The 19,486-nt window shown below is 36.1% G+C and overlaps 2 protein-coding genes, 1 non-coding gene and 1 pseudogene across 6 annotated transcripts; 2 read left to right on the forward strand and 2 right to left on the reverse strand.

Annotated features, from left to right (window-relative positions):
* Positions 1–639: 639 nt before the first annotated feature.
* Positions 640–1,756, forward strand: LOC132186554 (LOB domain-containing protein 36-like; annotated as a pseudogene).
* Positions 1,757–2,987: 1,231 nt separating this feature from the next.
* Positions 2,988–11,008, reverse strand: LOC132187442 (uncharacterized). 3 transcript variants are annotated; one of them, XM_059601754.1, is made up of 11 exons: positions 10,883–11,007; positions 10,682–10,802; positions 10,344–10,445; positions 9,742–9,787; positions 8,630–8,705; positions 7,371–7,737; positions 5,912–6,155; positions 5,293–5,535; positions 5,059–5,178; positions 3,913–4,368; positions 2,988–3,415 (listed from the first exon to the last, which is right to left on the reverse strand). In XM_059601754.1, exons 2-10 carry the CDS (start codon positions 10,751–10,753, stop codon positions 3,920–3,922), a joined length of 1,719 nt encoding a protein of 572 aa, XP_059457737.1. In that variant the 5' UTR covers positions 10,754–10,802; positions 10,883–11,007; the 3' UTR covers positions 2,988–3,415; positions 3,913–3,919. The 3 variants fall into 3 exon arrangements, with proteins under 3 accessions (XP_059457737.1, XP_059457736.1, XP_059457738.1); XM_059601753.1 differs by having other exon boundaries at positions 2,988–3,431; positions 10,682–11,008; XM_059601755.1 differs by lacking the exons at positions 10,682–10,802; positions 10,883–11,007 and adding an exon at positions 10,175–10,225 and having other exon boundaries at positions 10,344–10,409.
* Positions 11,009–12,885: 1,877 nt separating this feature from the next.
* LOC132187550 (transcription factor HHO5) lies at positions 12,886–15,425 on the reverse strand. Of its 2 annotated transcripts, none has more exons than XM_059601899.1 (5): positions 15,050–15,425; positions 14,813–14,958; positions 14,414–14,723; positions 13,589–13,665; positions 12,886–13,492 (listed from the first exon to the last, which is right to left on the reverse strand). In XM_059601899.1, the coding sequence occupies exons 1-5, from the start codon at positions 15,246–15,248 to the stop codon at positions 13,292–13,294; spliced, it is 933 nt and encodes a 310-aa protein (XP_059457882.1). In that variant the 5' UTR covers positions 15,249–15,425; the 3' UTR covers positions 12,886–13,291. The 2 variants fall into 2 exon arrangements, with proteins under 2 accessions (XP_059457882.1, XP_059457880.1); XM_059601897.1 differs by having other exon boundaries at positions 14,405–14,723; positions 15,050–15,423.
* A 2,861-nt stretch (positions 15,426–18,286) lies between these two features.
* Positions 18,287–18,358, forward strand: TRNAE-UUC (transfer RNA glutamic acid (anticodon UUC)). Its single transcript has one exon. It is a non-coding gene; the product is annotated as a tRNA-Glu (tRNA).
* The last annotated feature ends 1,128 nt before the right edge of the window (positions 18,359–19,486 follow it).

Genomic DNA, 19,486 nt, shown 5'->3' on the forward strand with positions numbered 1-19,486 from the left:
CTTTGACGGGATCGGAACAAGGGCTCTTTTGCACACGAACTATATATAGACAGTACGTAGAGCTCTCTCTATCTCCATTTTGCTCTACTTAGTTGAGTAGTCTCTCCCCACGCGCAACCGTCGACGTTTTCTCGCAGGTGTTTCGTGGCTTTGGAATGGACCCAGAGATAGAGAGGGAAAGAGAGAAGGGAAAGTGGCTGATGATCGGACCCCCAAGGTGAGGTTCTCATCTTTCACGTACGCTTTGATTTTGGTCATTGGGATATATATATACTTTCGGCCTCAAGAAGATTTGCATGATTCAGTGATCACATCACACTCCAATATTTTCTTTAATTCTGAGACGGATTAATTAGTTCTTGTTTTGAGATAGATAAATATGAGAGCTTCTTGATGTTCATCCCGACATTTCTATTGCTTTTTGCATTTCTGGTCATTTCACAACCGATTTTCTGTATCACTGTCTCTCTCTAGCGTACGTAGTGGAAGCCTGCCTTTGTTTGCTTCCAAAACGATTCGTTTGGTCCGGTTCAATTTTTCCTTCTTCTTGCAGTATAGTACGAGTTTCTTTCAGCATAAAGCCTAGTACTGTATGTTTGATTTATTTGTGTCTTAATTGTTTTCTCATTATGCTTCGAAATGGCGTCAAGGAACACACGGTGCGGGGCGTGCAAGTTTTTGAGGCGAAAGTGCACGCCCGACTGCGAGTTCGCCCCGTATTTCCCACCGGAGCTGACGGAGAACTTCGCGACCCTAAACAATGTCTTCGGCGCCAGCAACGTGGGCAAGCTACTCAACGAGCTCGACCCGTCGCATCGCCAATACGCAGCGAACTCGCTGGTGTACGAGGCAGAGATGCGCCTGCATAACCCCGTCATGGGCATCGTAGGGCGCATCTCCCTTCTCCAGGATAGTCTCAGGGAGGTTAAGACCGATGTCATCGATGCCAAAAAGGAGCTCGCCACCTACATTGGCCCTCAGGCTTTGTTCCCCATTATTCAACCTCAGGTACTGATAATTAATGTACGATGAATTATCTGTTTTTACAAACGTTTGATTGAATTGAATAGCTAACTGTTATTTTAGGTGCACCCGAGGAATCCTTCTGTTTTACCGTACAACATGTCGCCAATGCTGGGGATTCCCAATTATGGGGTTCCAACACGTGGTAGGCAACAACAGCAGGAGATTTCGCGGACATATAAACAACAACAGCAGTACTCGGAGTTTGTGAGTTTCAATAGTGGGTTCGACTCGACAACGGTGGGTGGTTCGCACCAACACCAGATATTTGAGGCTCAACAATTGGCTGCGATAGAACAACAGCAACAACCCGAGTTTGTGAGTTTCAATAGTGGGTTCGACTCGACGGCGGTGGGTGGTTCGCACCAACACGAGATATTTGAGGCTCAACAATTGGCTGCGATAGAACAACGGCAACAACCGAAGTTTGTGAGTTTCAACAGTGGGTTCGACTCGACTGCTGTGGGTGGTTCAGTTACTGCAAGAGGGCTCAATGAGACGAATATTGGTGGTGGTGGTGGTGGTGTTATGTCGCCTTCGTTGGCTCTGGGCACGTTCGAAAGCCCTTACCCGATTCAACTATACCAAGAGGGAAAATCATGGCCATCCTCACCACCAATATCCTCTTCAGGCGCAGCTCTTGCTCCAGCAGCAACGGGCGCAGCAAGCCCAGTCGAAAAGCGAGGGTAGTGGTGTTGGTCCGTCACATGACCAACTCCGCAAATTTTTGTAACATGCATGTTGACTATTTTTTTGTTCTGAAGCTCTTTAACCAATTTTCATTATGTTGACTATTTTTTTTGTTCTGAAGCTTTTTATTTTTTATTTTTTATTTTTTACATTGCATTGATTTCGTATGTAAAGTTGTGAGCTATGCCTTTGCACTAATTACAATAATAATTAGTATACTCTTGTTACTTTAATTAAAATAATTATGATTAATAATTGTAGTTATTTTTTTAAGGTTAAATACTTTTTTAGCATGGGACCTTGCCTCTTATCAAATAGCCAACCCATTTTGCATAAGTGTTGCAAATGATACTTAATTGCGCACATCTTATAAATGTTGTTGATACCTTCATCTATTTTTCATCTAAAAACTTACTAGACGACTTGCAATGTTAAACATATCGGTGACTATCATGTATTTCATATACCACATTAGCATTATTTAAAAATAAGACCAAAAAAAGAAAAAAAAATTGAGGCTAGCCTAAGCACCCTAATGGCCAAGGTGACCACTCCTTTTGGTTGACCTGGGGTTGGCTAAACCCATATTTAGCCATTTAAGAGTGGTTGAACCAACCCCAATAGCCATAGGGGTGGTTCAGCCACTCTCAAGATGGCCATAATGAATAGTCGAGCCACTCCTAAATATTTTTTGTTTCATTTTGTTTTTGGTTTTTTTTTTTTTAAAAAAAAAAATATTATTACTTTTAAATAATACTAATGTGTCATATAAGATATGTGGTAGTCACTAATAAGTTTTTGGATGGAAAATGAATAATAATACTAACTACGTTTATAAGATGTCCGCAACATGTACCACTCAAGCTAAAGGTAACTATTTGATGTAATTTCCTTTTTTCCCCTCTCTCGCTTTGAATTAAAAAAATTAAAAACAGGGTAACCATTTGATAATGAAGCAAATAACAAGTGTTAAAAAAGTATTTAACCAAACTACTTTTCATTTTGATGCAATATGGTAACACAAATATGGTCATAATACCTCCCATGGACGATTCATCGCTATGACCATGGGCTGTGGTAACTCATGGCCTGTGGGTCTCTCTTTCTTCCATTGCCAATCCCTTCATAGCCATGAGATTTGACAGACAAAGTGATTTTTTTAAATATATATATATTTTTGAAGCAAGCCTTGATGGATAATTCAGTGAAATTAAATTACAAACGTGTAGGTCACATGGGGTATTTTCTTCCAAATTAACAGAAAAAGGCTAATGGAAAGGTAACATAAAAGTGTGGCGTAGTTTTTTTTTTTTTCGAAGTTCGAAGAGTTTACAAGAGTGGCAATTAGTGTAGTTCCCCTTTCAACTTTTTTGAAGCCTGTTATACCCTAATATAATCTTGCAAGACACCTCGTAAATAATTTTTATACCTAGACTTGCAAAGTTCCCTATACAAAAGTAAAGAAGAAAACGTGATTAGCCGAACTCCAAGTAGTCTTGCACCATACAAGTGTGTACAAGCATCTTTCTCAATTCTCACCAAATGAAGCTTACTCAGCTTTGGGTTGCTTTCCGACTTCCAGCTATCTTTGACTTTCTCTACCAAATTACCACATCCTGTGCAGCTTTTAAGCTCTCCTCCATGCAAATGGCAAACCATTTCCCCACTTCAATGAATGTCTCCACCTGCCTACAGCCATATCCTGACAAAAAAGAATCCTAGACAATATTCAGCATTTGAATCATTTCATTAACCATGCATCATGATAATAAGATTCAGTTATATACAAGAAAGATTTTAATTAATCTTACTTCACCCAGCTGCTTAAAGACTATTGGTAGTACTATATATAAGATGTGAAGTTGACTATATTTATCTACTTTCCATATAAACCAAACTTATTGGGATTAATATGTTCCACAAAAATTTGCAACCAAAGCCTAGAATTTTGACCAGGGGCAAAGTTAGGCTTAAGCTGAACAAAGCCACCTGTTTCCACACGATCTCACAATTTTTCTGCAACATCTGACATTAGAAAATATTTTATACTGTGCATTAGATCGACAAGAAGCCTTGAAAGTGGAATTTATCTCCATTACCATTGCAGCAAACTATCAGAGATACATGGGTCAACCATTTTCTTCTAAAAAGTGTAACTTGGAGAAAACAAATGAAAAAGAAACCAATATTCACACTCACCAGAAACTCAATCTGAATCTGACGACATCTGAGAATAAGGATCCAATTCCACAACCATTTTAGAGAGCGTCTCTCCCATGTCTTCTAATTCATCCATTCCAAATCCCCATCTCCTAACTAAGTCAGCCCCAGCTGCTCCTTGCTGAGTTCCAAATCTACGAAGATTTCCCAATCTATTCTCCAAAAATGGCAAGACAGCACTGCTAGATCGTAGTCTACCCGCCAATGGGATGGAATGGATGTCAAGTGATCCCCTCAAAGGAGAAGTATTGACTGGACTACCCAACAGCTCACCATGTTGGCCAACAAGGTTCCCAAATATTTTAGGAAAAGGCAAAGGTATTGGAAGAGGACAAAGAGCCACTGATAGATTGCAGAACATTGGTCTTGTCATTGCCTTTTCATAAGCAGCATTAACCACATCCTTTACATCAGAAACTGAAGCCCGATGGCCTCCTGTATAACAAAACAATAAATCAAACATTAAATGCATGGAATCCTCATCAAACACAGAGTAATGGTCTGTAATAAGTACTTTAGCCTGGCATACTTAAGAGCCTACTGCAAGCAAAGTTAGGACGGACTCCATTGTCATGTATCTACCTTATTTTCTCCCAGTAAAGAAAATGGCAAGAAGAAACAAGGAAGAAGAAAAAATACATCATTAAGCTAAGCCCAACACTAGTCAAACTTCACAGACAGACTTTAAAGGTCCATCCAATTCCTATTGAATAATTTAGTGGTCTTGAAGTAAGATAAATGTGATCCTGAAAATCCCGCAGGTGAACCTCCAACTCCAAAAATTAAAACCTCTGATAAGAAATTTTACGTCTCTTCCAATTAGCAGGAGACAAGCCAATAAATTATTTTAATAATGGATTTAGAATTGTTGGCTAAACACATCCTTTGAAAAATGTTTCCAGGGGAACAAGAAGCCTTTTATTTCATTCTTCTTGCCAGTAAAGCCTACTTGACATCCAGAACAATAAATAAGATAGTAATGTAGTATAGATGGAGATTAGGATCATAAAATATGGATTGAAGCAGATAAATGAGAACAGTTCTTTAGGAGCACATTTAACAATGTCCAGCAGACTAGGACAAGAAAAATAAAGATCATGACACATGCATAGATTCTAAAAGTACCTGACCCAAGGGCTCCATGGATGGTCATGGATTCCACCGATTGCAAGTCCTCCACATCCTCTGCTATCTCAGGTGTCAACGTCTGTAAATTCCCTAGCAAAGATTGCCCAACCTGTTTCCCTGGATTCCAGAATTACAAATAATTAACCAAGCTCATTGCTTGAAAGGAAGAATTGTTGAGGGGATACAAAAGGCCTCTACCCTGCCCTCCTGAAAAGCCATTCAGATATTTACCAGTCAAATAAGGTGCTGGCATTGCAACATCCAAAATAGCCACCATATTCCGCCTAGCTCCCCCTGCTAGCATTTGTATGAGACCATTGATGTCGACAGCACCGGAAACATAACGTGAATCAGCAGTGGGACCAAGTGGTTCCATTCGGAATGGGAGACTAATAGAGTGCAGTGCAGCAGCATAAACGGCACTGCAGTGGTAAGGCCTCTCATCTTCAATGCGGAGGTACGGGGAAGCTTGACCTTCATAATAACACAAACATACTTATATAGGAAAAAAAGGGGGCGGGGGACTGAAGACAGTTGAAATGTATCACTATCGAAGAGTATAGACTGATTCAACATGACAAATAGGACCCAGCTAAATCCATAATGCCAGGATCAATATAGTCGATATAAGAATAAAACATGTCACTATTGTCACAATTAGCAAATGCATCAATATCAAGACAATCAACAAAACCCGGTTTATAGGACACAAGAACCAGACACTGGGAAAAAAAGCTTCAAAGTCAACATGGTAAAGAAATGGCACATTAATAGCAACAACGCATTACTAAGGATGGGTAGAGAAACATCTGAAATAATACATTCCACATCTATACTATTGCTTGCTTACTCAAGGAGGGGAGACCAACTGGCACGATCAGTTTACAGAAGGATGACAGTCTTGAAAATGAAACTGCATCATGAAGTTTCTTAGAGATTGTTTGCTTCTGGCTTTTATGGATCGTGTGAGAAGCAGGATCCCTGACAGAATAGAGCAACACAGGTGTGTTTGTGTATTCATCGGCAATAGTCTCCAGAAAATCTGCAGCTACAGAGGAGAAACCGCCTGAATCGTCGACAATGAACTGAAAACCCTGTCAAAATTACCAAAGATTCAGCAACAAAGAAAAAGAAGCATATAGATTATAGATCAAATCAGAATTCATATTGAGAATCCCAGCATCAATGGGCATACACAAAAGTGCCTGCAAGCTAAACTCTATCTCTGCAAGTAGACAGTTTTCCAGACTAAATTTAATCCAAGCATCAATATGCAAAAGGTCAACATAAAGTTCATGAAGCTAGCCTCTAACCATCCCAATAATCATGCTTCATTGGTTTAGATATCTGACCACGTTCTTGAAATCCAAGGATGCTCTCAATAGGCCTGTCATGTGGAACGATCACAGACCTTATAAAGAAAGCAGACCTTGCACATTGTTTTATAGCCACAAAGATAATGATTACAGGCAATATTGAATGATCTAGAAAACAGGTTTTAAAATTACTCAAAATAAAAGGAGCCTAAAATGAAATCATACACAAAATTTAGATAGAGTAATGATGACAAGAAGGAAATATGGTTAAACCATGAATGTATACTTGGTCCAAATAAAGAACAGAAATATCGGCTTCAGGCTCTATCTGATACAATTTCAGATCCCAGACAAGTAATGTAACACTAACAAACTTGACAATATTCAAACGCTTGTAGTAGAGACTGCCAACCCTTGTTGACAAGTGACGATCACAATGCTCCATTTGAGAGAAGCACACCAAGGATTGTGTTCTTGGATGCAAATTTTACCTTATAGGCAACAATCCCCAGTACTATAGGTAGTACAAAACTTGGTACTGAGAAATTCTAAAGCCATCCAAGAAAAGGTCCCATCCTCCTCAAACCAAGAAAAATTGAGATAGCAAAATGGTAATTACCATTTGAACACCAGTATAAGTTTCTCCATTCATCTTTTTACTTCTATAAACTTATTAAAAGAAAAAAGTAAAAGAAAGTTTTTGATAATAAACTATAAGATAACTTGGACATAAAATATAGGGCATTTTGCTCATATAAGGAAGACTCGAATCATAATATATATAGGTGAGAAATCGAAATCTTCACCCACTCCTAACTTCAAGGGACATGCAGCAAGATATTATTAATCTTGAACTTCATAAAGTGAATATCACAGATTTCTGTACATTGCATCAATGTTGGGGTAAAATATAAAAATAAGGACATAAGACCGATAATATTGGAGTTTCCCCTGATATGATCAAACCAAATGTGAGAAGCTTTTGTTATATACCTGAATATGGTCACACTCTTCTACAAAAAAGCGAAGCCTGTCACTAATTTCTTCTCCTCGTAAAGCCCAAGAGAAGGCATCCCTTCCAATTCCATAATTGTCAAATTCCTGAGCGTCCATCCATAATCCATTCAGTTCATGTAAACTTTGGTGATGGTAATGAACTTTTGAGAAGTCTGTCCAATATTGAACACCGTTTTCTAAGGATTCGACTATATCCTCATCCTGAATTTCTCGTTGGGGACTATTCCTTACATCATTGACGCCATCCACTGGAGTCAAATGCTCCTGCTCTTCTTCATGCAATCTTTGCAAGAATAAATTTCTCCTTCTAGGTTCAGCTGCATGAGTGGAAACATTACCAGTCCTGCACATTGGTTTACAGATATTCAATTCATTAACACCACAGCAAAAAGATTACAGGACCATATGTGGAAATAATTCCACTCTCAGCAGGCTCACAGATTTGTTGCTTTACTTAGGGGGTACATTGCTTCAAGAAGCCTCTAGAGGTTAATGAGACTGAGTTCATGTCACACCTATGATTCTCTAAATGTTAATATATCTAGGCACTCTCCTTTTAGGTGAGAAAACATGTGATTAAAAGACTAATTACATCCAGGAAGCTACAACACAAAAATATACTAAAAAGTAGGTATGAGCATGCTAGCATTACCGTAATCCAGCGCACTGTTTCTGCAAATTGCAGCATATGGATATACGAATGATGTAAGACAGATCAAAGAACATGCAGAATCTTCATTACACCGGTAGGGCCCAAAGCATGTAATGACTAAGAGTAAACAACATAAAAAAAATGCTCAAACAGAAAAGCTTGAAGTGCTTGGTTCCATTGGAAATAATGGTCACAGACGAATAGATCAGATGAAAATCTAAGGTTTGCAATCTTAGTTGACATGTAATTGAATGAGGCCAACTAATGTTAAATTCGAATCACACAGGAAGAACACACTATTAGAAGATATTATCATGAGGGGACATATGTTTTCAACAGTTGAGAGTGTTCTAAATGGCAGAAATTAGACTATATATTATTTGCACAGACCTCGACTATTTTAAAATACCACCTCAAAAATTAATGCGACTAACAAAACTAAATCACTAATAAAGCCATCATTTCAAACATGCATGCAAAACAATAATAATATTAAAATCATACTTTTGTAAAACCAAAATCACTAATAAGAAACAGAATATTGGAGCTGCTAATATTAAAATATATACAAAAAAATTCTCACCATGTGATAACATCTGGTGGTGCAGATGCAACCTTGTTATATAATGAACCACATGAACTCATAGATCCAAGTGACCCTATAATGTCAAAAAAAAACTCCCCAGTGAATTGATTTCAAGTGAGAAACACGAATCCAAAATGAAATGACAAATGATAGATCCTCCACTGTCAATTTTACACTAATATCAGTTTCTATTGATTGAGATGTTTTTAATGAAAGATAAGCAAGGATTTTGATCTATCATTAATCTTTTAACAAGTTTATGATAAAAATAAAGTAGCAAAGAAATTGATGGAGGTCATAACTAACACCCCACACAAAACAGACCACCATTAGCCAGACATAATGCTCTCCTTGGCACTTGGGAGATGTACATCGAAAAGGACCTGTCTACAGTTTGATTATGGAAATTTGAAAATAGATTTCAGGAAATGATATCCAGGAACCATGTTGTTCCCATCCTCAAGATCATGTCTAGGGGGCACTACAACTATGATGTTTATGTTTTTCTCATGTCTATTTCCATCCAAAGTTGAAAAACGCCCCCAGAGTGTAGAAGAGAAATGATAGGGCACCAACTTGAACTAAATCATGTTTCTGAGCAGACAATGACTCATGGCACAAATGAAACTTCCTCCCCCAATAAGAATGAGATAGAGGGTGTGGTCATGGGTTCAAATCTCATAGTGCATCTGTTACTTACTAATAAAATGATCATGTGTTAAGAGTAGCATGTAGATGGCCAATAAGACTTGTAGGCAATTTACCAAAGCACCAAAAATTATACAGAATTCATAGTCAACTACAGTTTGAGAACAATCCAGTTCTACGCTGAATTTATGGATAATGATTGGGCTTCACTTCACAAGTCAGGAATGACATCATTTTTCAAAACTAGTACATTTACAAGAGATGAGCCAAAAAGGTGGACGACAAGCAAGATATGTGGCCACTTATCCAGAATGAAAAGAATCCTTGTCATCTCAAATGCTACTACCACATACAGAGATTATGTAAATAGACACAGTTATATTAATAGATAGATACCATTATCCAAGGCAAAAAGAATTCTAGAGCAAGTATTCTTGTAACATGGTAGATAAATTAAGTACCTTGGAAGTCAACTGAAACCAGGCGCGGAGTATATGTAAGGGTGCCCTGCACATGTTTTGGCAGCGATGCTGTTAGCAATGTATCTCCACAAAAACTGTGCAAGGTAGAAATAACAAAAGCAAGTCCTTAGATTTACAGCAAATCAGTTCACAATGGTCTAGCATGAGACAATCTCAAGGGCAAATATTTCTTCATCCTAAGAAAGCATAAATATTAAATGGGAGAAAACATTGAAAAAAAAAAAAAAAAATCAAATGTACAAGAATAACAAAATCCTATCGCTACTTAATATGACAATTATAAGCAGAAAAACGACACGCATTAATCTCAAGAAAAAAAAAAAGGGGAGGTGTTCAAAAGAAAAAAGAGAAGGAAATAAAAATTGTGGTTGAAAAGTATGTACTTCTTCCATATAAACATAGAGAACCTTACTTATATTTTGCTAAACGTTCTTTCAATAACAATGAGTTAACGATGGACTATCTGAAACAATATCAACACACCAAAACAAATGAGCCACTAACAAAATCATTTAAGCTTTTAAGTAACAACGATTGCAGAAAATCTTCTTAAATTTCACTTGAATGTCATAAATTTCTACCTGTTGTGTCTCGCCAGAACGGTAGAGCGCGTCCATGTTTAAAGAATGATTCTTGAATACTGGATCACTAGAAGGATCCTCAGCCAACCCAAGCAACTCATCCTTCAGCATATCAAGCACACGAAGTTAATTAATAATACATCACTTTTTAAAAATGCCTAAATAACTTCAAATAACCTCTATAATCACAGAATCAAAGGAGTTCTTCACGTAATTTCTATATACAGAGTAATTACATGCAAATAAAAAATCTGTAAATGATTCTCAAATGCGACATTTATATTAAGTTTATAATCACAATATTTACAGAGAAACGAAGAAGTTTGTAAAATCAGTACCTGGAAGTTCCAGAAGTGAGAGCCGATGAAGTTGGCGAAACTTCCGACTTGGATGGTCACAACTTCCTTCATGCTTACCCTGTCGTTGGAAGCGATTACTTCACGTAATCTCCTTCCTTAACTAAATTGTAGTCGTTCAGTAATCGTGATTATGCTGCTAAAAAGTTTTAAGCCCTAGAAGATTCTGCAACTACTACTAACCTACGTATTAGGGTTCTCAGAAATCCACAGCCAAAACGAGCCTGGCGTAGTTTATATGTGTTCTACTTGGTTTGATCGAAGCGAGGGAAGAGAAGCTGAAGCGGTGGAAAGAGGTGTGACTTGATTCGACCGAGTGAACCAAACGGCAACGTTTTAGCGTTTTCGAGAGACACTGCTTTTTTAGGATTAACTTGAATACAATAATAGAAACTCACAAGGCTAACGTGCAATAATCCTTGAAATATTTATTATTAAAAAATAAATAAATATTAATATTATAGAAGAAAAATGTGGTATATAAAATTATTTTTAACTTTTTACGAAGATTGGCATCCTCCTCGTTAGGAACAGAATCAGCTTTGAGTTTTGGGAGGACCTATGGCAAAAAAAAAATTGGGGAGGGACCAATTAGCAAAATCTTTTTACCTTAAATTTTTTTTTTCTTGTAATTTGGGTGGGACCCTAGCCCCTGCCGGTTCCCTACTGTCTCCGTCTCTGCTTCTCGTATTAAGCTATCCAAAATTTACTAGAGAGAGATTATGAAACTCATATGTGTTGAGCAAGTCACCATTGCTCTTTTATTCTGTCCAAATTTTTATGAAATTTGAATAGCCTAATAAAAAACAATTGTCATTTTTTTTAAGATGATCGTAGTGTGTTTAATTCGAAAACAATAACTTAGACTAAAATAATTATACATGGTTTTTTTTTTTTTTTTCTAATCAAAATAATTATACATGGCTCAATGACTAAAATAATTATAATTGGATAATCATTTAGATTATGCAAGCCATTTGGAAGGATGTGAATTTGTGAAGAGGTGTGTCATCATCTTCTATGATACCATATATATAAAAAATAATAATAATAAAATTATATTGAATCACACGTAATACTATATATATATATATATATATATATATATATATATAAAGGCCAATAATACAAATACACACTAATAATCAATGTGAGACAATACAATATATATAACCAAACAGTTAAAAGTGTTTTGGGGTGTTTTTTGTTTTTCGTTTGTAAAAGTATTATCATGCGACATAAATGTTAAAGCTGTTTTTTTTTTTTTGTATATTTTTTAGGAGTGTTTTTAGTTGTTTTTTAATATTTTTATTTTGAGAATAAAAGACAACAAAAATTTTAACGAACAAGCCTCTAGACTAAGAGTTATGCTATTAATACACACTTTCATTCTTTCGCTTCAACTCTCACACACCCTTTTATATGGCTTTCAGCCTTTCACTCTCACTACTATTTATCAAAATCAAAATCAAAATCCAATATTAAGAGGATTTTTCTTTTCCCCTTTAATGTTAGAGCTTGAAAATTCTAAACAGAGGTCCTTTCCACTTTCCACCATCGCTCTTTTTATCTTTAATATTTATGGTTTTCAATCGGTTGAAACCTCCAAAGAAGTAAATCAAGACGACTTGTCAGCTGCAGAAAAATATCTAGCTAGCCTCGATGAAGACAAACCAAAAGGCTGCAAATTAAGAACATGACAAGATGTAAGAAGTGTAGGTGCACATGGAGTCACTGTAAGGAGAAAAAAGCTCAACACCACATACCGCGCACCAGCATCCTTTAAGTCGTATATGTCCGCTGGAGAGAGTAAAAAATTGCGAGGAAGTAAAGAATGTCGGTGCATAGAAGACACTTAGGAATTTATGTAAATATGATTAAGATTATACTTAAAGATAGTAATATACCATTACACTTGATAGTTGACATTAATGGCTGCTCATTATATAAACATCATTTTTCTTTGGCAGTTTCATTCACTTATTATATATAGTATCAAGATATTTAATTCATTCCATAAGTTGTTCTTTTTGTGACTTAACAATAAAGTTGCAGTCCATTCGATTCACATACTCAATGAGCAACATCTTATCACATATTTAATGAGTTGCGTCTGATTTTATACTAATATAATAGTTAATTCTAACACCAAATAATAAAAACAATGTATAGAGAATGCATAATCGAAAGGAGAAGGCAAATCAAACCTAAAAATCTGATATTAGAGCACAACTAACTGAAAGGGAGTTAAATGTTGAACATATGTTAGAAAACATCATGAGTAAAGACTGTCCTGTCATCTCTCAGTCTAGTAATAGTATCCCCCTACCTATGGTCATAGCATAAACCTCTTTAAAAGTAGAGGAGTAAACTTGTCAATAGGGCTGCTAAAACCCTCCTCACCTTTCTCTGCAGTAGGGCCTTCAGAAAAGAAAGAAAAAAGCAACTTTAGTACAAATTCCTCTCTCTCTCTATCTCTCCGTGTCAGAAGTATTAATTATACGTCCATAAAATCTTATTATTCCCCACGTTTATTTGTATCTGAAAAAATCATGGGGGTTTCAAAGAGTCTACAATCTTCTGCTGCCTTTTCTAGCCATCTTTACGACTAAGACCATCTGATTTCTCATCTCCTGCTTCATTGCTGTAGTCATCTCCCACGCTAAGGAGACCCTGTGGAGAACTAGACCGAGAGGTGTTTGGATTTGAGTGCTCTCCCCATTGATCTTGGGCCATGCATAAGCCATTTGTATTTGAAGAAGATGTAAGTTTTCGAACATGGAGTCTATATTTCTGGGAAAGCACAAGTATTTGCACAAATCAATAAGGGAAAATAGGAAGGAAAATTATACAAGACAGAACGTGAGAAAACAGATAATAAGGACTCACTTGCAAATGGCTTTTCACCTCATCATTTGTGAGACCATCCACCTGCATGAGGTCTCTAATTTGTTTAGGAGTGGCCACTGCAAAGGGGAACGAAACAATCAGATCAATACCACAGAGAGAGTCTGAGAGCATTTAATTATATAAGATAACTTAATTCAAGTATGTGAAGAATAGCTAAATTTTATTTTTATGTAAAATGTTTAAGGGAGGCCATAAAAACATGCATGCTTCAGCAAAATTGAATAGTACTTTTTTTTTTTTTTTTTTAATTAATTTCTAAGGGAATAATTTCAAAAAATGCTTCTGAAAGCCCTGCAACCGGCAAGCCAGGCTACTGGAATGTCAGAAAACAATGAAACCACCCCATTCTGGTTCCTTAAAGTGGTTCAACTGCAAGCATCTCCCAAATAATTTGCATTTCCTACATTTACTTACCTAACAAAGACCCTGAAAAGAGATAAAGATCTCAGTAATTTTGCTGTCGGAGCTGTTAATAATTTGGTCAACAAATTGCTAACAATCTGCCAGCAAATTGCTGATAGCTGAATCCCAAAAAGGAGTACATTCTCTTCTTTTTGCTGACTTCACTAACCCTAACCTCATATGGGATTTACAATAATTATTGCCAGTAATTTGGACAAATACTGTAAAAACTTTGTATAAACACACCTGCCCAGTAAATAGCTTAAAATTTATTTGTGCAGATGGTTATCGTTCACAATTCTGGAAGGTAAAACAAATTATCAATCTCTAAAGATCCAAAGTCCAACCAAAATTTTTCTTTTGAATGCTGTTAATTAATTTACAAGGCCTAACCTTGCTCACCCCCAAGTTGTCGAACAGCCTCGGAGAAACACCGATGCAACTGAGGCGACCAGTACCGCCTTTGTTTCCTAGGTGGGTCTGTCAACAAAGGTGAACCAGAAGAACCACCTCTGCAACCAGAATAGCTTCTTTTTTTGGAAACCGAATTGCCTGGATTCAATTCAAGCAGTGGAGGAATCATAAGCGAAAGACCAGTGACTTGTGAAACCTCGTTTTCTTCCTTTGATGCCTCAAATGCCCCTCCCCTGTTTCGCTTACCCCATGGCTGAGCCGGGTTCTCCAGCACAGACCGATCGTCTTCTTCACCTCGCTGTAATCAAAAACAAAAACAAATATTAGAAATTTAATCCCCAGAAACCCCAGAAAATTTTTACTCTTTCTTAGATTTTAAAAAATCACCAATTTTGCTTCTGAGGCTGAGTCTTCTTTCTTGTAATCGCAGGTGGTACCATTGCTCCAGAGCTGAGCAGAGCTCATCCAGTTCTTCTTGTCAGCGCTATCGATTTCCGTACACTGCATTGCCTCCTCCTTCAACCTGCCAATAGCTACACACCCACCACATAAAATTCAATAAATACTAAATAAACCCCATAAAATCGAAAAGAACAGAGAGGGAGAGAAAGAGAGAGAACCCACCATCGGTTAAGAGAAGCATACAGAGAGGAAGCTCGCGTTTGAAAGCTTCGATCTTCCTCCTTTCATCTTCCAATCTTTGCACACAATCATCGAGCTTTGACAGTTTCTCGGAGCCGTTTTTGTTGGTTGAAATTTCTCCGAGGAATTCAGAAATGGTTTTCGGGACAAAGACCAAGCTCAAATCCAAAGTCGGTCCCATTTCTCCCTCACCCTCAAATATTTTCTCTCTCTTTCTTCGTCTCTAACATAGAAGCCGATAACTTAGAACAGGGAAAGCCCACACGTTTTATATTGGAGATTCAGAAGTCAGGACAAGAAGATACGAAAACTCGCACTCGGGTCGTCGCGTCTCCGAGTCTCACTCGGTGACCCGGTGAAAAACTCGCCTCGGGCTCGGGCGAGTGGTGGGTGGAGTCAGGTGGGAGAATCTTTGGATTACGCGGCGTGGGTCAAAATGAAATTTTTTATTTTCTTTTTACTTTTACTTTCTTTTATTTTATTTTGGGTAAAGTTGACTTAACCCTTCAAACTACCACCCTAATGTTAATTTACTTCCAAACTATCAATTACGACAATTTGCCTCCCAAACTATCAAAACAATGACAATGTACCCCAAATTTTAACAAAATGATAAAGTTATCCTTATTAAAATAAAAATAAAAATACTAAAATTTAATTTTTTTTTCAAAATTTTAAGGGTATTTTTGTCTTATTAAAAATTCTATAGGAGTAATTTTATCATTTTGCTGGCATTGGGAGGTACATTGTCATTGTTTTGGTAGTTTAAGAGATAAATTGTCGTAATTGATAGTTTGTGAGTAAATTGTCATTAAAGTGGTAGTTTGAAACTTTGAGGGGGTTAAGTGAACTTTACTCTTTTATTTTTTTTTTTAGAGGAGTTGTTTTTTTTTTTAAATTACCCTGAAACTTCTCATATAAATACTTTTCAAATCAAAACAAAAAAATAGATTTCAAGATCTATCAAATATATTAATCTAGAAGCATTTTCGCGTCTTACCAAACTACCCTTTTCGTGTTTGTGATTCTGTGAAGGCAATCAAACCTTGTGATGTTCTTTTACTTCACAATTTCTGCCTTCACACTTCTTAACCCAAGTCAACAAAGACAATTCCAGTTTTTACCCGGGCAATTTCCTACTTTTCTCTTTCTCACTATATTATCAAACATCAATGAGTACTTTTTCACCTTAATTTTCTCATTAGTCCTTTGTTGACTGAGTTTCCACAAAAAAAAAAAAAAAAAAATTCATTAACTTAAACAGAATTTTAGGTCATGGATTTTTATAATTTTGAGAGATGTTAGCGGTTCTTAATTGTTACAAACAATTGAGATGGGTTAGGTTATCTTAAGATCAAAAGCATTACATTTTAGGGTTTTTTTTCCTCTATGAAAAATAATATAAAGTTATATGTGATTAAATTTTGAAGAAAAATTTTAGAAAGTATAACATTCCTCATGAAAACAATCATAGAACTCACAATTGAGTGAAACTATTCATGCCAATATGGACATGCGTGATACATCAGCACACCCTCTCACTTGCTACCACATGGTAGCCCTTAGTCGATAGCTTGACTAACTTGTCCTTTTAGTCATTTTTCGACTCCTTAACGAACTCTAATTAACCTAAAATTTTGAGAATAACGATAACTCATGTTGATATTTTACTTGAAACATTTTGAGAATATTTTCTCATTACTTTTATGAAACCGAATTTACCGGGCACAATATTCTCCTCCATTTGTTTTCGACTTCTATTCAAATTCCAATCAATCTCATATTTATAGGGTATATACAAGTCATAAATAAATAAATAAAAAACTATAATATCTTACTTCAAGCTGTGCGAGAATATATTTCTATTATTTTATGCAATCGAAATTATTGAGTGTTACAACCCATACTTAACTCAAATAGCTTTTTTTGTTAAAGCAAAAGTCTTGCGTCTTACTTACCCAAAGTATATAAATCTACTACCTAAGATAAAAAAGATGTATCTTTTTCGTTTTTATGTTTGAAAATGTTCAACACAAGGTGATATTCGACCTACGTAATTGTGAGAGTGGATGTCACCTAAGGGTGTAAGAGAGTGAGCGAGAAAAAAAAAAAAGAATGATAAAATATTAAAAATGAAGGGTAGAGATGGCATGATGGGAAAATAAATCAATATGGATTAGGCTGACACGTTGGGGCCGGGCTCAATTTTTCCTCTGTATATATCCCCAATCAAAGGTCTAGAATGGAAAAGCGAAAACAAAAAGAGGTTGTCACCACTAACCAGACATTAACACGTGGCGAGGTGCTTTTCATATAGCGGGTGAGATTCGTGGTCTCTCACGAGGGAATCGTTTCTTCGAGATCAAATTCCTGTGCTGTTGCTAGAAACGCTTCGATTCCAACGATGAGATTCTCATTCTATATGAACGACACGTGTGAAAAAAGCATCCCATCTTTTCCTTCTTCTTCTTCATGTGAGATAAAACGGAGGGTCGTAATGTGTTGGTTAGAGATAAGGATTCTACGTGATGGGCAAAGGTTGTTTTTGGTTTATTTTGTCACAGAACAATAGAATTATGCCTTTCATGCAAAATGACAACTATTTCAGACCATCCTTTGTTGGCTTTTTTTTGCATATTTTTAATATCCTCTTGTGTTTATTGAATGGTTCCTCGTGGGTTTTTTTTTTTATATATGGCAATTGCTGACATCAAAAGTTAAAAGAGAAAACACACAAGTTCCACTCTCAATTTGGTGGATCATATCCAATAAACCAAGTTTGCAGAATATGCCTAAACAACTTTGCAACCGAGAAAAAAAATATGTATATATACTTTAGTCTCGTTGAGCTTAAATAACACTCTTAAACTTTAAAAAGTGACAATTGATTCTTTTAAACTATTTAGTTTTTTTTGCTTCAACCCATTTATTAGGATTTTCTGTTAATTCTTATGAAGAATGTGTCGTGTGTGAGTTAAATTATCCATTATACCCCAATGGCTCCAAATGTAACCAAAGCTTAATTATCACCATTTTCTCTATTTGCAAATATACAATGGTCGAGTTACGCTACTTCTTTCTCAAATGAAAATATTTTGTCATAAATTTTGGTTAATAACCATTTTCACTAATGTTCATCCTCGCCTTTTACCATTAGTTTGAAGGAGTCGCATGATAAAAAAAGATTTATATATTAAAACATGCAAACTTATCACAAGATCCGTTGTCGTCCAGCGGTTAGGATATCTGGCTTTCACCCAGGAGACCCGGGTTCGATTCCCGGCAACGGAAATATGTTTTTGTCCAAGGCCAGAGTCAAAAAAGAAAAGGCAGCGAAAAAGTTTTAAGAAACTGAGAAAGAGTATGTGGGGCTTCGTGTTTGTTAATAATGTGTGTTTTTTTTTTTAAAAAAAAAAAAAATAGACATAAAGCTAAAAACAATTTTGAGTTGTTTGTTAAAGTTTTGATTTGAAAACATAATGCAAAAGAAATAAGAAAAAGGGTTACAAACAAAGCCGAACTTGAGTTATTTTAAACCCCCTTAAAAGAACCCATTCACAAGTCTTCTAGCGCTTCTTTGATGCGAACACTGCTTCCGATTTTGTAGAAGCTCTTAAAATATGAAGCATTTGAACATGACAATCACATATCTAACATATGTCACACCAAGTAATCCATTCAATGCATGAAGAGTTTTTACATTATCGTGCAAGTACTCGACTATTAATTGATTTGATTTTGCTACAGGAAGAACAAAATTGGTGAAGGGTTACCCGCGATTCAAATTGAAAAAAGAGATAAACTATGAAATCTAATAATAATTTTTTGTTGTTGTCATGGAGCAAGTGTGAACGTAAAAGTGTATGTAGTATTTCTCATATTTTACTAATTGATGTGGCAAAATTTTAGTCTTCAAATATGTATTTGAACAAGTGTTTTATATCTAGATAAAAATAGGAGGAAAGTAGTGGCTTTGCAATGAGAAGAAAGCCTCTCCCTTAGGTAACCAGATATTGACCGCAGGACTATAAGTTGTTTGTCCATCGTTTCATTTGGTAGTTGTGATATAGTTGGTTTGGATAAAATATTCTACCTACTTATGACTTGCATTATTATCCTAAAAAAAAAAAAAATCTCTATATTCTTAATTTTGCAACTATGCCATAATTTCACGTAGCCAACATAAGATTATGGATGCAAGAAACGAAGAAAATGCTAATCTAAGCTTATCATATTTTTGAACTTGTGTGTTTATTAACATTTATAGAATGACATGCCAATCACTACATTTCCTTAACAACGATTTACCCAGGTAAAAGGCTCAAAGTTCATGCTTTATCTAGTAAGAAATGAATGTTATTCAGTCTTACCATTCTCTGCAAGATGTAAAAAAATTGATAGACTATATACACACTCGAC

This window comes from Corylus avellana, chromosome ca7 (genome assembly GCF_901000735.1).
Source record: "Corylus avellana chromosome ca7, CavTom2PMs-1.0".
NCBI lineage: Eukaryota > Viridiplantae > Streptophyta > Magnoliopsida > Fagales > Betulaceae > Corylus > Corylus avellana.

What these genes read in the sequence shown, in the direction of transcription:
- LOC132187442 (XM_059601753.1), bottom strand. Translation starts at nt 10,753, where the DNA reads ATGAAGGAAGTTGTGACCATCCAAGTCGGAAGTTTCGCCAACTTCATC. An exon ending in CTCACTTCTGGAACTTCCAG is followed by an intron (nt 10,446 to 10,681) that starts GTACTGATTTTA and finishes GATATGCTGAAG; the next exon opens with GATGAGTTGCTTGGGTTGGC. An exon ending in CCACCAGATGTTATCACATG is followed by an intron (nt 7,738 to 8,629) that starts GTGAGAATTTTT and finishes ACCAATGTGCAG; the next exon opens with GACTGGTAATGTTTCCACTC.
- LOC132187550 (XM_059601897.1), bottom strand. Translation starts at nt 15,248, where the DNA reads ATGGGACCGACTTTGGATTTGAGCTTGGTCTTTGTCCCGAAAACCATT. An exon ending in TATGCTTCTCTTAACCGATG is followed by an intron (nt 14,959 to 15,049) that starts GTGGGTTCTCTC and finishes GTGGGTGTGTAG; the next exon opens with CTATTGGCAGGTTGAAGGAG. An exon ending in ACAACTTGGGGGTGAGCAAG is followed by an intron (nt 13,666 to 14,404) that starts GTTAGGCCTTGT and finishes TCCCCTTTGCAG; the next exon opens with TGGCCACTCCTAAACAAATT.